Genomic DNA, 14,354 nt, shown 5'->3' on the forward strand with positions numbered 1-14,354 from the left:
AGAATTATTTTGGAGAGAGAGTGTGAAGTACACCCTCAACATTTCAAATTAAGCGTTATTAGATATATATAGATTATATATTTTTAAAAATATCTTTTGTGTGTGGTTTTAAGTGACAAAAAAATTGACAAAAAAAAATACACTGTATTGTAATATCACTAGAAAAAAATTGGAAGAACAAACTAAACTAAAAAGGTGTTCTACATATTTTTTATAAAAAAATCGTACAATCTTAAATGTTATTCTTGAAAGTTATTTTATTATTTTTCTTGTATAATTTAAAATTTTGGATTACCAAGAACTTTACAATTGAATAAGAGTTTTCGGAATTAATTAAACAAAAAAAAAATATGTTTGTGTCAATGCTGAAAAAAAATAAATAAACACTTTATAGTGAAATAAAATATAATAACTAAGAATTATATATATTTCAGTATATTATATTTTGATTTAATTTGTAAAAATTATATTTTATAATTAAATTAACATCAATTTTTTTTTTATTTTTTTTTATAATTTGTTAAATTTAGAGACACAAAATAAATAATTTGAAAGTTATTAAATATGTTCAGAGATTGATTAATTGATAATCATTTAATCTTACTAAAAATTTCATAATATATATACTGAATCTATTTTGTTTGAAATGTAAATTAAAATATAATCATTATTTGTTTCTTTATAAATAATATATATTTTTTAATTTATATATTATTTCGGTATATATATTGATATACCAAAATTTTGAAAATATTATTACCGTATCAATAATTTCGATACTAACACCCTACATTATATTTTTTTTCTAGTATATCTAAAAATGGATATTTTCTTTATAATATAATAAAATATTTTTTGATATACCAATAATATCCATAGTTTCTGTTTTATTTACAATGTAAAAAAAACTAAAGAAACAAAATTTGTCTTTCTAAGACAGGCCCAAATGTGTAAACCCACCAAAATATGATGGGCTACAAAATTGAAACCCTACAAGTGAGCCGAACCCTTTATAATGTGACGAAGCATTAAAACTAAACCCAAGTTCGAATTTCAGACTTACTCACGAAGCTCCAGGTTTCCCCGCTGTAGGTGTCTGTTCAATCGCCGATTCACTCTGCATTCTCTATTTTCCTCCGTTCAGGTCCGTGTTTTTGTAGTTGTTTTATCGATTTCTTCTCTAAATCACGTAGATGTCGATTGTATATATTCGTTGACGCGTTTGTTTACGCTCGATCTTTGAAAATTTCCCGTTTCATTCAATTTTATCTATTGTCTAAGAAACCCATGTTTGATTACTAGTTTTTTTTTCTGGGTTCTGTAAGAAATTGTATGGTATTTCTTGTAATGCACACGTTCTTCAAATATTGCTTCTTATCTACATAATGAAGCTACCTTGGACGGAAATTTTACAGATGAATTGTTTCTTAATTCATGTTGGGTTGTCTCTAAGGATGTTCATGTTATCCCCATAATATCATTGAGTTTGAATCTGTGTAATTTAGTATGAGGATGATGAGTGGTCTAGTATTCTTATGATCAAGGTCTTATTTATACCCTTTTTTTTACAGGTTTGATTCTCATACACAAATGAGGGGTAGGAGTTACAGCCCTTCACCTCCAAGGGGTTCACCGCCAAGGGGTTATGGCAGACGTGGGAGGAGCCCTAGTCCAAGAGGACCTAGTCCAAGGGGCCGTGATAGTGATCTCCCTACAAGTCTCTTAGTTCGCAACCTTCGCCATGATTGCAGGTATGGATTTACATTACATGGCTTTTCTTTAATTCAGTATTCTTTTAGGGCTTTTTTATTGTATGTGTTCACGACTTTTATGAGTATTTGCAAGGCCAGTTATTTTTAATGTCTGATTATACACCAGAGTAAATTTAGGTCCATGCTCTTGGATGCCTTCAATGATCACATGTGTTTTTTGTGCAGACAAGAAGATCTTCGAAGGCCGTTTGGGCAGTTTGGTCCTCTTAAGGACATATACCTGCCAAGGAACTATTACAGTGGGTAAGCATTTCCATGTTCTTTCCTTTTTATTGTCATGGCTCCTTTCCTTTTTCATTCTGTCGACGACGACAACGCTCTGAAGTTTTTCAACAATCAATGAAAATAATTATTTTTATTCCATTTGTCTATTCTAAAATTCAGTTTATACTCTTCAATTTGATCCTGTTAACGAAATTCTTGAGGTTTAACAGTGGAAATAAATTTTTGGAAGAGACCAATCAAGTTTTAAGAGTTCTGTTGAGAGAATCAAGTAGTAAAGACTAAAGAGTTGTTTACAAGCTGATGTTATGGTTTGAAAGATGGAGTTTCTGTACATTCTGAAGATTTCAAGATCTTAAAACTGACAGTTGCAAGGTCAGCAGCCAAGTGCTTGCTCTCTGCTTTTTATAACTGGCTCTAGTTTTGCAACTTTGATTTATTCTCTCGTCTATGCTAGCACATATAGAAAGGTCGTTATATTACCCTTATGTTCTTCCTTCTGAAGAAAGTTGTGATCTCCACAGGTGGTTCAAACATAATTCTTTGATATTGCTGTAACATGCACCTTTTAGCGGTTTTGCTGACTTGCTTTTGTATTATGTGCTGTGTTTTCTTCAGGGAGGCACGAGGGTTTGGTTTTGTTCAGTTTGTAGATCCTTTTGATGCTGCTGAAGCTAAGAGCTATATGGATGGTCAGACACTTCTTGGACGTCAACTGACTGTTCTGTTTGCTGAGGAAAACAGGAAGAAGCCTGGTGAGATGAGGCATAGGGAGCGTGGCAGGTATAATTGATTTCATTCTAAGTTTTACAAGCTCTTTCTGTCATAATTCTCAGAACTTGTTTGATGTAGGGCTTTTTTTAAAAACAAAAAAAATCATTTCGATGAGAAAATGGGTTATTCGGGTTACAATGTAAGGGTAATTTGTTAGTTAAGCCGCATCAAAACTCCCTTTGCTACCAACTTAAATGAAAAAGATTTTTTGAAATAATAACTTGTTTTCTTTTGTGATAAACATGATTTGATTTCTAATTGTGATATTTATAATGTGATGCAGTAGGGGTCGTGGCAATGACAGAAGACGCTCTCCTCCTCGTCGTTATTCCAGATCTCCTCCCCGTCGTTATTCCAGATCTCCTCCCCGTCGATATTCCAGATCTCCTCCCCGTCGTTATTCAAGATCTCCTCCTCCTCCATCTCGCAATAATAACAGGTCTCGATCCCGCAGTGCTGATTATTATTCTCCTTCCCCAAGGAGGTATGAAGAATTAATAATAACCAGTCTTTCTTTTCAATATATAATTTTTGCAGTTTGGTAACAACTTAGTTTGTTTTGTTTTTTGAAATGGCTCCAGGTCTGGTTCACCTCAGGAGAGAAGGTATAATAAGGAAGAAAGGTCGATTTCAAGAAGCCCAATCCTGCCCCAGAAGAATGGTGATACTGATTCAAGAAGCCCAATCCCGCCCCAGAAAAATGGTGGTACTCGTTCAAGAAGCCGTAGTAGAAGTCCATACATCAGTAGGTCAAGGAGCCGCAGCGCAAGTCCGGTTAATAATCATCATGGTTCCCCAGCTAGGCCCAGAAGCCTCAGCCCAAATCCTGAAGAGTGACCGAACCAAGATTTCTATTGTTTTATTTTCTTTCTGGAAACTGCCCTTTTGCTTGACTAGAGATTGTATTTGTGCTTTAGATAAAGTAAACTAGAATGAATTTGTCTTCTAAACTTGGATGTTATTATTTTAAATGTTTTTTTTGTGTTGATTCACTAGTTGATTCAAACTAGAGTTTGAATTGTTTATTTTCTCATATTTTTGATGTTTTTAATTGAACTCAGTATCTTTGTTATTGTATTGAAAATGAGTTAAAATACTGCCTCTTAGATGGCTAGATTTTGTTTGGTGAAAAGTGATTTAACTAGTCACAAATCTTGAATTATAAAGAAAATCATTATAGTTGGAGCTTTTTGAGAGATTTTGTTAATTCATTTGCTATAAATATAATTTTAGTTATTATAGTTTACTTCAGATTATAAGAAAAGTATGTAGTTTAGTAATTTAATTAGTGCGAGAAGAAAAATGATATATTATTATTTATGTATTTGTTTCTGTAATTATCTATGAACTAAATTTCAAAATATTAAGTTTTGTAGTGTGTTTGAGTACAATTAACTCATAGATAAACATTATAAAAGTATAAAAGAGTTAATATAATATGTAAATAAAATATATTTTAATAATTTAATTAGTCCAAATGGTTAAATTGAGTATTGTTGGAGACTAATTGGAATTAGAATATCTTGACATCTACTCTACAAACATCACAAATTTGAGTTTTTTTATTTTTAAAAAAGTATATGCAAATTATATAAATGAGAGTCGTTTAAATTATATAAATGAGAGTCGTTTAAGCACAACGACAAAAACATAAAAAAAAAGAAAATGAAAAACAAATATAAAAACAAACAAACAGCGTGACATAAATATGTTCACAAATGATTAAAGGGTATGACAAAAAAATAAACTTTAATGAGCACATAGATCTTCAATAAGATCAATGAGTTCCCCGACCGCATCAACTGGTTTTTCCAAAGAAACCTCCCCAATTGTCAAAATAATAGAATTATGAATTAGACGCATTGCTACGGTTACTAAACGTTCTTCGGTTCTTTTCAAGCCAAATGGTCCACCAAAAGATAAGTGGGATAGTGGTCCAACGAGTCAGCCCAACCGAACTCACAGTCTTTATCCAAACTTCCCAACAACTAACAATAGATTTTGGCATAACCCACTAAATACCAGTCATATTTCATAAAAGACTCCAAATCGTCAGCACTCCATCACAATGTAAGAGCAAGTGAGGCGCTGACTCCACCTCTTTATGACACATTCGACAACGACTCGCCATAATACACCCTTTTTTCATGCATCTATCATCCGTTAAAATCCCTCCGTGCATGACACTCCATCCAAAGAAAGAGATCTTCGACGGGAGTTTAGACTCCCATAACTTCTCCCAAATAAAATTGTAAGGTGCATTCTCAGCAATTAAGGAGTAGCAATAACTAACCTTAAAGGTATTAATATCTTGCCAACGCATAATATCATGCGAAGACGGATTCACCTCTTTGCGTCCCACCAAGTTCAACACTTTATCATGTAAAGCTAACTCATCAACATGAAGTCTTCTCCTATACCTGATTCTCATAGAAAAACCATTAGAGCTCATATCAAACATGTTCTTAACTGTAGCATCTCTACAAATAGCGATTGAGGCAAGAGTTGGAAACAAAGAGTAGAGACTTTTAACACTACACCAAACGTCATCCAAAAACTAATCGAAGATCCATCGCCTACCAAAAATCTGCATTGTTCACGAAAAGTCTTCCATATTGAGTTTTTTTATTAATTTTATTTTATTAGATTTTTGGAAATTGGAGAAGAATTAACATTTCACCCCCACAATATTTATTTTAATAATTTTAAAAGTTGTTAACTTATTATAGTACATTATGAGTTTTTCAATTCGGAAAAAATGTTTAAAATAGATTTAAAATTCCAATTACACATTTGAAATTACAATTACACCAACAAAGAGTCCGAGTTTGACATTTCTACTGATTTAATTAAAAAAATGATCATGACAACGAATTTGAAAAGAAAAACAAAATAAGGAATATACATGACGTGGGAGAAAAAAATTATGTCTAAACCAGCGCTGAAGTGAGACATATCCAGCGCGGAATATGACCATATCCAACGTTGTGAACCAGCGCTGAAGTGAGACATATCCAGCGCGGAATATGACCATATCCAACGTTGTGAACTGAGACATATACATCGTTGTATAAGGCCATATCGAGCGCAGTGTAAGCCATATGCAACGTTGTATAAGGCCATATTCAGCGCGTTAGGACTGACAATTTTTGACCCGACAAGAAAACACGACCCTGATCGAACACGGAAAAATCAGGTTATGGTCATTAATTTATTTGTTCGGGTCAAAATTAGGTTGATTTGTTTAACTTGATTAATAAAATGTCAAAACCGGGTCGACTTGAAATGACCCAAAGTGACCCGATAACTCGTTTACAAGTTTTTTTATTGAGTTTTGTGTTATTATTTTTTATTCACCCACTCATTTTCTTTTGTAAAACTTTTTATAAGCGGATATGTGATTTAACTTCATTTTTGTTATGTGTTGACGTAATTTTAATTTGAAATAGAGAGATGTGAATTAATTGTATCGAGTTTGGTTCAAATTAAGTTAGGTAAATCAGGTTAAACGGGTTGGGTTCGGATTACTCACAAATAAACATGTAATGTCCAGGTTAGAAATTTTGACCAAAATTACTAACTATGTCAGGTTCTATTAGTATTGTTCAATCCGTTAACCTACTAACCCGAGCCCGCACGGACATAAATGGCCACCTCCCATCTTCTACCAACGGGATAGGTCATGTAAGATTCGTTCCATTTTTGTATTATTTAATTAATGGCACAAAGTCGATATTATTATTATTATTATTAGAGGTATGATAAACCCAACGAAGGGTTAGCGAAAGCAAGGCCACGAATCCTACGTGGCCTTGCCAGCTAGGAGAGAGAAAAAGGAAAAAAAATTCCACATTTCTGCATATCCTCTTTCACCCAATAGGGTTTCATATTTCTGCATTTCTTTCTCTCTCTGAAACGCATCATTTATTTCTCTTCTCCGGCTCCGGCTGCATTTATTTCTTTTCTCCGGCAGCATTTACTTCTCCATGGTATCCTTTTTAAGGATCTTTATTATTATTTTTTAATAGATCTAGGGTTTAGATTTTATAGATCTAGGGTTTAGATTTTACAGATCTAGGGTTTACATTGTACAGATGTATTTATGGATTTAAACTGTTTGAATTTTCAGGAAACCGAAGCACCGAACTTGAACAACCCAGTAGATGAAGAACTTAACCTGAACAGATCCACCCCCGTTGAACCTGAAAGGTACCCTGAACAGATCTAGTAGTTTCGGGACAAGAAATTGTCCTTCCTTGTCCCAAAATAGTTGGTTTCGGGATAAGAAAGGGTCCTTCCTTGTCCCGAAATGGTTGGTTTCGGGACAAGAAAGGGTCCTTCCTTGTCCCGAAATGGTTGGTTTCGGGACAAGAAAGGACCCACCCTTGTCCCGAAATGGTTGGTTTCGGGACAAGAAAGGGTCCTTCCTTGTCCCGAAATGTGTGGTATCTTGTAAAAAAATGTTGTGTTTCGGGTCAAAAAATTATGTGTTTTGGGACCCGAAATGAGTCGTTTCGGGACAAGAAAGGGTCCTTTCTTGTCCCGAAACCAACCATTTTGGGACAAAAATTGTTGTGTTTCGGGACCCGAAAGGAGGTTTCAGGACCCGAAATGGGTGGTTTCGGGACCTGAAAGGGTGCTTTCAGGACCCGAAATAGGTGGTTTCGGGACCTGAAAGGGTGCTTTCAGGACCCGAAATAGGTGGTTTATGGACTTTTTTCTTACGGTTTCACTTAATTTTTGCAGTCACATTCCTAGTGTTGGAATGACATTTTCCTCCGAAGAATAACTTCTTGAATTCTACACATCATATGCCCACTTAACTGGATTCGACATTACCAAATTAGGGAGCAAAAATGTAGGTGGTAAGAGGAAATACTTCAGCGTTGGTTGTGCCAAGAGTTTTATGAAAGAATTGAAGGCAAAAAATAAATTTCATCAGCCTAGACCAATAACGAAGACAGATTGTAAAGCAAAGATTAATGTTGTTGTTCGAAATGAAGGGGAATATGTGATAACAAAATTTTCTCTTGAGCACAACCATACATTAAGCCCTAAGAGAATACGTCATGTTAGATCCTACAAAGTGATTGACGGAAATGTAAAGAGAAGATTGGATACAAACGATGAAGCTGGAATAACTGTGACCAAAACATTTCAATCACTTGTAATTGAAGCTCGAGGGTATGAAAACATGTCTTTCGATGAGAGGACATGTAGAAATTACGTTACAGTAGCACGAAGGTTGAGGTTAGGGAGTGGGGATGCTGAAGCACTCACTAATTATTTCTTAAGAATGCAAACCAGGAACTCAAACTTCTTCTACCTTATTGATTTGGACGAGGAATCCCGAATTAAAAACATGTTTTGGGAAGATGGTAGGTGCAGGGCTGCCTTTGAAGATTTTCATGATGTTTATCTCTTTCGATACAACCTATTTGACAAATCGCTATGACATGCCTTTCGCTCCGTTTGTTGGTGTTAATCATCATGGTCAATCCATTTTTCTTGGATGTGGATTATTGTCAAGTGAAGATTCAAATTCTTTCACTTGGTTGTTTAGAACTTGGTTGGAATGTATGCATGATAGACCTCCAAATGCCATAATCATAGACCAATGTCGATCCATGGCGATTGCAATTGAGAAGGTATTTCCTAAAACTCATCATCGATTTTGTTTGTGGCATATAATGAAGAAACTTCCTATAAAACTTGGAAGCCATACTGAATACCATCTAATAAAGAAGAGGCTGAAAAACATAGTATACAATTCCATAAATATTCAACAATGTGAAGAGGATTGGAATAGACTAATTGAAGATTATCAGTTGGAAGATAATGTTTGGTTGAAATCTTTGTATTTGGAAAGATCTAAATGAACACCTATTTATGTCAAAGGAAAATTTTGGACCGGCATGTCAACTTCTCAACGGAGTGAAAGTATGAACGCCTTCTTTGATGACTACGTGCAGTCTAAAACATCCCTCAAACAATTCGTCGAGCAATATGATAGGGCTCTGTTGAGAAATATCGAGAGAGAAAAGAAATTGGATTTCCAATCGTTTAATTCTTTGATACCAACTGTAAGTGGATTTGCCTTTTAAAGACAATACCAAACCTTCTACACTCCAGATATATTTAGATTGGTTCAAGAAGAAGTTAGAGGTTTGATGTTGTGCGACATCTCAGTCATTGAAGAGGAAATGTCAGTTTGTATATTTAGAGTTGAGGAAATCATTTTGGGAGTTAATGGAGAACATCTAAGAGATGTTTCTTACAAAGTACATTACACAGAAAATGATTGCAATGTGAAATGTCAATGTCGATTGTTTGAGTTCAGAGGTATTTTGTGTAGGCATATCATGGTTGTTTTGAAAAAAAATGAGGGTGAATGAGGTACCAATGTATTATATAATGGACCGGTGGCGTAAAGATATTAAGCGTGGGTATCAAAATATCACCAACATTTATGATTCATATATGTCTATGGAAGAAAAAAACGTCACAATAGTCTAACTCGATTAATGCAAGAGGTTCAACAAGTTGGAGTAAAATATGAAGTCAGTTGTTCTTTTTCGATGAACGGAATAAAAGGCTTGATGAAACAGTTTATGTCACTTAATCATGGAAGCACTGAAGCATCTAAAGACCAAAGCACAGAAGCATCTCCATCTCCATCTCCATTTCAATCTCCCGCTACATCCATTTTGATACACTCTCCTAACAAAGTTAGAAGTCGAGGACGACCACCAACAAAGATGAAACAATCTTTAATTGAAAAAATCCTCAAGACTTCGAGATCAAAAATGAAGGGAAATACGGCCACAACATCTACAGTTTTGGATTCAACACAACAACAACAATAACAACAATGGAATGATCCACTTTCAACTCAATTATCCTTCACATCACTTTTGTCCTCTCAAGTATATGTCGAAGATAATGCGTGTGGAGATAACATTCAACGAAGATAATATTTATTTGATCATGTTGTTGTCACTTTGAATATTTTTACATTTTTATCATATCTTTAACGAAGATAGTACTTATTTGATCATGTTGTTGTCACTTATTTTTGTGCCGAAACAACATTTCGGGTCCCGAAACCACCCATGTCAGGTCCCGAAACAACTCATTTTGGGCCCCGAAATCACCCATTTCGAGTCCCGAAACACCATTTCGGGTCCTGAAACCAACCGTTTCGGATCCCGAAACCACCCATGTCGGGTCCCGAAACCACCCATGTTGGGTCCCAAAACCACTCATTTCGGGTCCCAAAACCACTCATTTCGGGTCCTGAAACACCATTTCGGGACCCGAAAAAGGTGGTTTCGGGACCTGAAACCACACGTTTCTTGTCCCGAAATGGTGTTTTTTAACTCATATTATACTTATTTTTTATTCCGAAATGACATTTTTTAACTCATATTATACTTGTTTCTTGTCCCGAAATGACGTTTTTTAACTCATATTATACTTGTTTCTTGTCCCGAAATGACGTTTTTAACTCATATTATACTTGGTTTTCTTGGTTTATACTTTATACTTAGTTTAAATTTATTATAATTGAAGAATATAAAATAATTGAAGATAAAAATGTACTAAATTAATTAAGAGTCGCTCTTTACATATAACTTATACGTTTCAGGACAATCTTCTTTTAAAATTTCCAGAAACTTATTTAAGATGTTCTTCAGATTTTGGTTCAAACTTGAACGGATGATCATTGCGGTGTATTTGACTCGCAAAGCTTCAAGCATTCCCTTTGCCTAAAAAAAACTGATAATTCAGCGGTTATTTATTAAAGATTTGTGAAACAAATAAAATGTGAAAATATGTAACTTACATTTTTTATTCTTATAGCACATTCCCAATTTGCATCGCCCATGTAAGTATGAATATGTCTCATGCAGTATATTGCGCAATCCGTTTTATTTGAACTGTCTTACCAATGTAAATTCAAAACATTGACCGGGAATTGGGCAATTTGGGTTGAGATCTCTTGGTCGATAGTATTGAAGTACTCCACAACGTTTTCTACCTGTTTTACAAAAGAAGTTAATAAACACTTTAACATACATTATGTGTAAAAAACACTTCAACATTACCAGTTTTCGAATTGTGACATATTTATGTTCCCATTCTATATCTGGGTCCAGTGGGAGGTTGTCGAGGACTTCAATTACTTTCTTCGCAATGTTGATGACAACAACATAATAATGACTTTCGTATAAAAATGAGAAAAATATCTGCAAAAATATCACCAAGATTCAGATGATATATATGAGCAAGAATAAGTATTTAATATAAACATATTGGACTTACCAGATTAGCAGTTTTCATGTCTTCGGGTGTTATTTTGAAAATTCTCATTTCTTCAATCATTCTGTCAATAAAAAGGTCTTTCGTTCTCCAAAAGTCCTGCAAATTAAATCAACATGACAATAAGACAATTGGTTTATACAACAATGTAAGATATAGAGACTTACAGTAAGGACTGCTGAAAAAACGATTTTCGCTTCAGAGGATAATTTGCAGTGCAATGTGATCATGTTTGCCCACGCATCAATGATACCACTTTCAACATGGCATCTATTTTTCATGGATTGAAATTGCTCTATGTTGATATTGGTATGCTCGGATACATACAATACTTCCTTCCTGAAACCACATAAAGAAGAAATGAAGTTATAAAAGTCATTTCGGGACAAAAAACACCCATTTCGGGACAAGAAACACCCCTTTCGGGACAAGAAACACCCCTTTCGGGGTCCCAAAACCACACATTTCGGGACCGATAACAGCCAAACACATAAAGAATACACATAAGAATTCAACTTTCAGGTCTCGAAACCACACTTTCGGGTCCCTAAACCACACTTTCAACATAATATAACCAACATCAACTAAGAAAGATTGATTTACCTCGCATTCTCATCAGCTTTATTTGCAAAAATGAATCCAAAACGACTTCATCCCGGTAATCTATCATGACAAAATCGAAGAAAACTTGATTTCTTTGCTTGTTCTTGATCATATATTGACATTGAAGGCGTGGTGGAATTTTCATGACATCAAGGGGATATTTCCTAGGTTTTTTGACCAATTTTCTTCCTTTCATCACCACTTTAGGAACTTCTTGACCACCCTCTTTTTGTAATCATGTGCAACTTCATGAATTTGGGCAGACTCGAAGTTCTTCGGCTTGTCCTGTGTCATATATGGAGATTTAAGGTGTGCTGGAACTTTCATTTGTCGCACAGAATTTTTCCTTCTTTTTCTTGGAGCCACCTCTTTTCCATCGTCCTCAGTGTGACACCCCTCATCAAGACCCCTCATTTTGAGCAGCAACCTCCTTGTCACCGGCCTCATCAAGACCCACCTCATCAAGACCCACCTCCTTGTCACCGGCCTCATCAAGACCCCCCTCATTTTGAGCAGCAACCTCTTTGTCACCCCCCTCATTTTGAGCAGCCTCATTTTGACCGGCATCTTTGTCACACCGCTCTTCAGATGGTGTTTGATCCTTGAAGTATTTATGCATGGAATCCCTGAAAAGTTTATTCTTGTCCATTTCTTTGTAAATGATGTGCATGACGTTGTCATACAATGGCGTTGCATCCCAGCCTGAACTTAAAGATTCCATTTTTCTCATGCCTTTTTCAAGCATCACTGTACATTTCGTAACCTACACCAAATTCTCTGTAAAAGTCATTCTATCGAAGTCTGGAGCTGTGTTCAGAGGTGTTATATTAAGAAATGGTTGGCTATCATTCATAGTCCTTGGTGGTGACCTCTTCCGAGGTGGTGACCTTTTCCAAGGTGGTGACCTATTCCTAGGTTCTACTGTTGCTGCTGCCTTTGGGGTCTCAGACACCCCATCATTCATATCATCCTCCTTCTCGTTCTCCTCCTCCTCGTTCTCTCTGAAATCATTATCCTCGTCGTCGCTCTCCTCCCACATCCCCGGTAGTGGAATGCGTCCCAGAACACTTCCACGTCCGAATCCTCCATTATCAAACCATGTATCCAGCCTAAACTTCAACGCTGTGTCATTCCAACATGACAGTATAGGAAATCGTCGCTCACTAACTCCTCCCAGTTTAGGGTTGCTCACCCTATACACGTAGCATAGCTGAAAACATACATATGTTAAAACTAAATATTTTTGAAAACATGAAAATGAATTAGTGATAACTTACGATAAAGAACGTATGTGGTCCTTGGAAATGTCATTTTTCATTCTCCTTCACTTTTGCGCATGATTGAACTAATCCTTCAAGTACAAATTTGCACCAATTGAACTTCTTGATATTGTCAACATCTGAAATAGATTTCAGAATTCTATACCTGCAAATGAAAAAAAAACATATTTGAGAATTATTTAACAATACATATTTGTTGTCATGCAATTGAAAATAATAGAAATGAGATATACTTGGATAGGTTACCTAGGTGATCACACCAGAGAAATCAACTGACAACAAATAATACGAAGTCTATCTTGAAATTGTTGTCAGCAGCTTTGTTCTCAATGATTTTGATCGGCATAGCAGTCGCTAAAGGAGCGCCATTAACAGGGTTACCCCATCGAGTCTTAAATGCCTTCAACTTGTCATCAGTCTCGTTATTCTGATATTCTACAATGTCCAGCTCCCCTCTAGGGAGACCCAATACCATATGAACGTCCTCTTCTTCGATTTTCACTTCCTCGCCATTCTCTAGGGGAATGAACATTTATTGCAGTCAAACTGTCTGACTAGATAACGAGCGATCTCCCCGGGGCATTTTGAAAACGATAATGAAAGTAGAGAGCCAAAGCCTATTGACTTCACAACATCTTTTTGTTCCTTAGACAACATTTGAAGAAGATTGAAAAGGCCACTAGACGATGTCCTAATTAAAAATAAGTTGTGGGGGCTGTTTTGGGAGCTATTGCTCTGGGGGATTTGGGAACTGCTTTGGAAGCTGCTTTGAGAGCTGGTTCGGGAGCTGATTTTTGGACATTCCTTTTACATTTATTTGCCCTACAAAAACAAAAGATAAATATTTAAAAACCCATGAAGCAGATAATCACATAAATGAAGCAATTCGGGTCCTGAAACCATCCCTTTCGGGTCCCGAAATATCCATTTCGAGTCCCGAAACCACACTTTCGGGACACTACATTTAGCCAAACATGAAGTTATCCAACTTTCGGGTCCAGAAACCTATCATTTCGGGTCCCGAAACCACACTTTGGGACCCTAAATTCAGCCAAACATGAAGTTATCCAACTTTCGGGTCCAGAAACCTATCATTTCGGGTCCCGAAACCACACTTTCAGGACCCTAAATTCAGCCAAACATAATATAATAGTACTTTCGGGTCCCGAAACCAATCATTTCGGGTCCCGAAACTACACTTTCGGGACCTTAAATTCAGCCAAACATAATATAATAGCACTTTTGGGTCCTGAAACCAATCATTTCAGGTCCCGAAACCACACTTTCGGGACCCTAAATTCAGCCAAACATGAAGTTATCCAATTTTCAGGTCCCGAAACCTATCATTTCGGGTCCCGAAACCACACTTTCAGGACCCTAA

At 35.8% G+C, this 14,354-nt stretch overlaps 1 protein-coding gene across 2 annotated transcripts; it reads left to right on the forward strand.

Annotated features, from left to right (window-relative positions):
• Positions 1-1,039: 1,039 nt before the first annotated feature.
• Positions 1,040-3,760, forward strand: LOC124917213 (serine/arginine-rich SC35-like splicing factor SCL30A). 2 transcript variants are annotated; one of them, XM_047457689.1, is made up of 6 exons: positions 1,040-1,144; positions 1,572-1,751; positions 1,938-2,015; positions 2,613-2,777; positions 3,052-3,252; positions 3,350-3,760. In XM_047457689.1, the coding sequence occupies exons 2-6, from the start codon at positions 1,591-1,593 to the stop codon at positions 3,603-3,605; spliced, it is 861 nt and encodes a 286-aa protein (XP_047313645.1). In that variant the 5' UTR covers positions 1,040-1,144; positions 1,572-1,590; the 3' UTR covers positions 3,606-3,760. The 2 variants fall into 2 exon arrangements, with proteins under 2 accessions (XP_047313645.1, XP_047313650.1); XM_047457694.1 differs by having other exon boundaries at positions 3,055-3,252.
• Positions 3,761-14,354: the final 10,594 nt, after the last annotated feature.

The sequence above is a fragment of the Impatiens glandulifera genome, chromosome 1, assembly GCF_907164915.1.
Source record: "Impatiens glandulifera chromosome 1, dImpGla2.1, whole genome shotgun sequence".
In the NCBI taxonomy this organism is placed as follows: domain Eukaryota; kingdom Viridiplantae; phylum Streptophyta; class Magnoliopsida; order Ericales; family Balsaminaceae; genus Impatiens; species Impatiens glandulifera.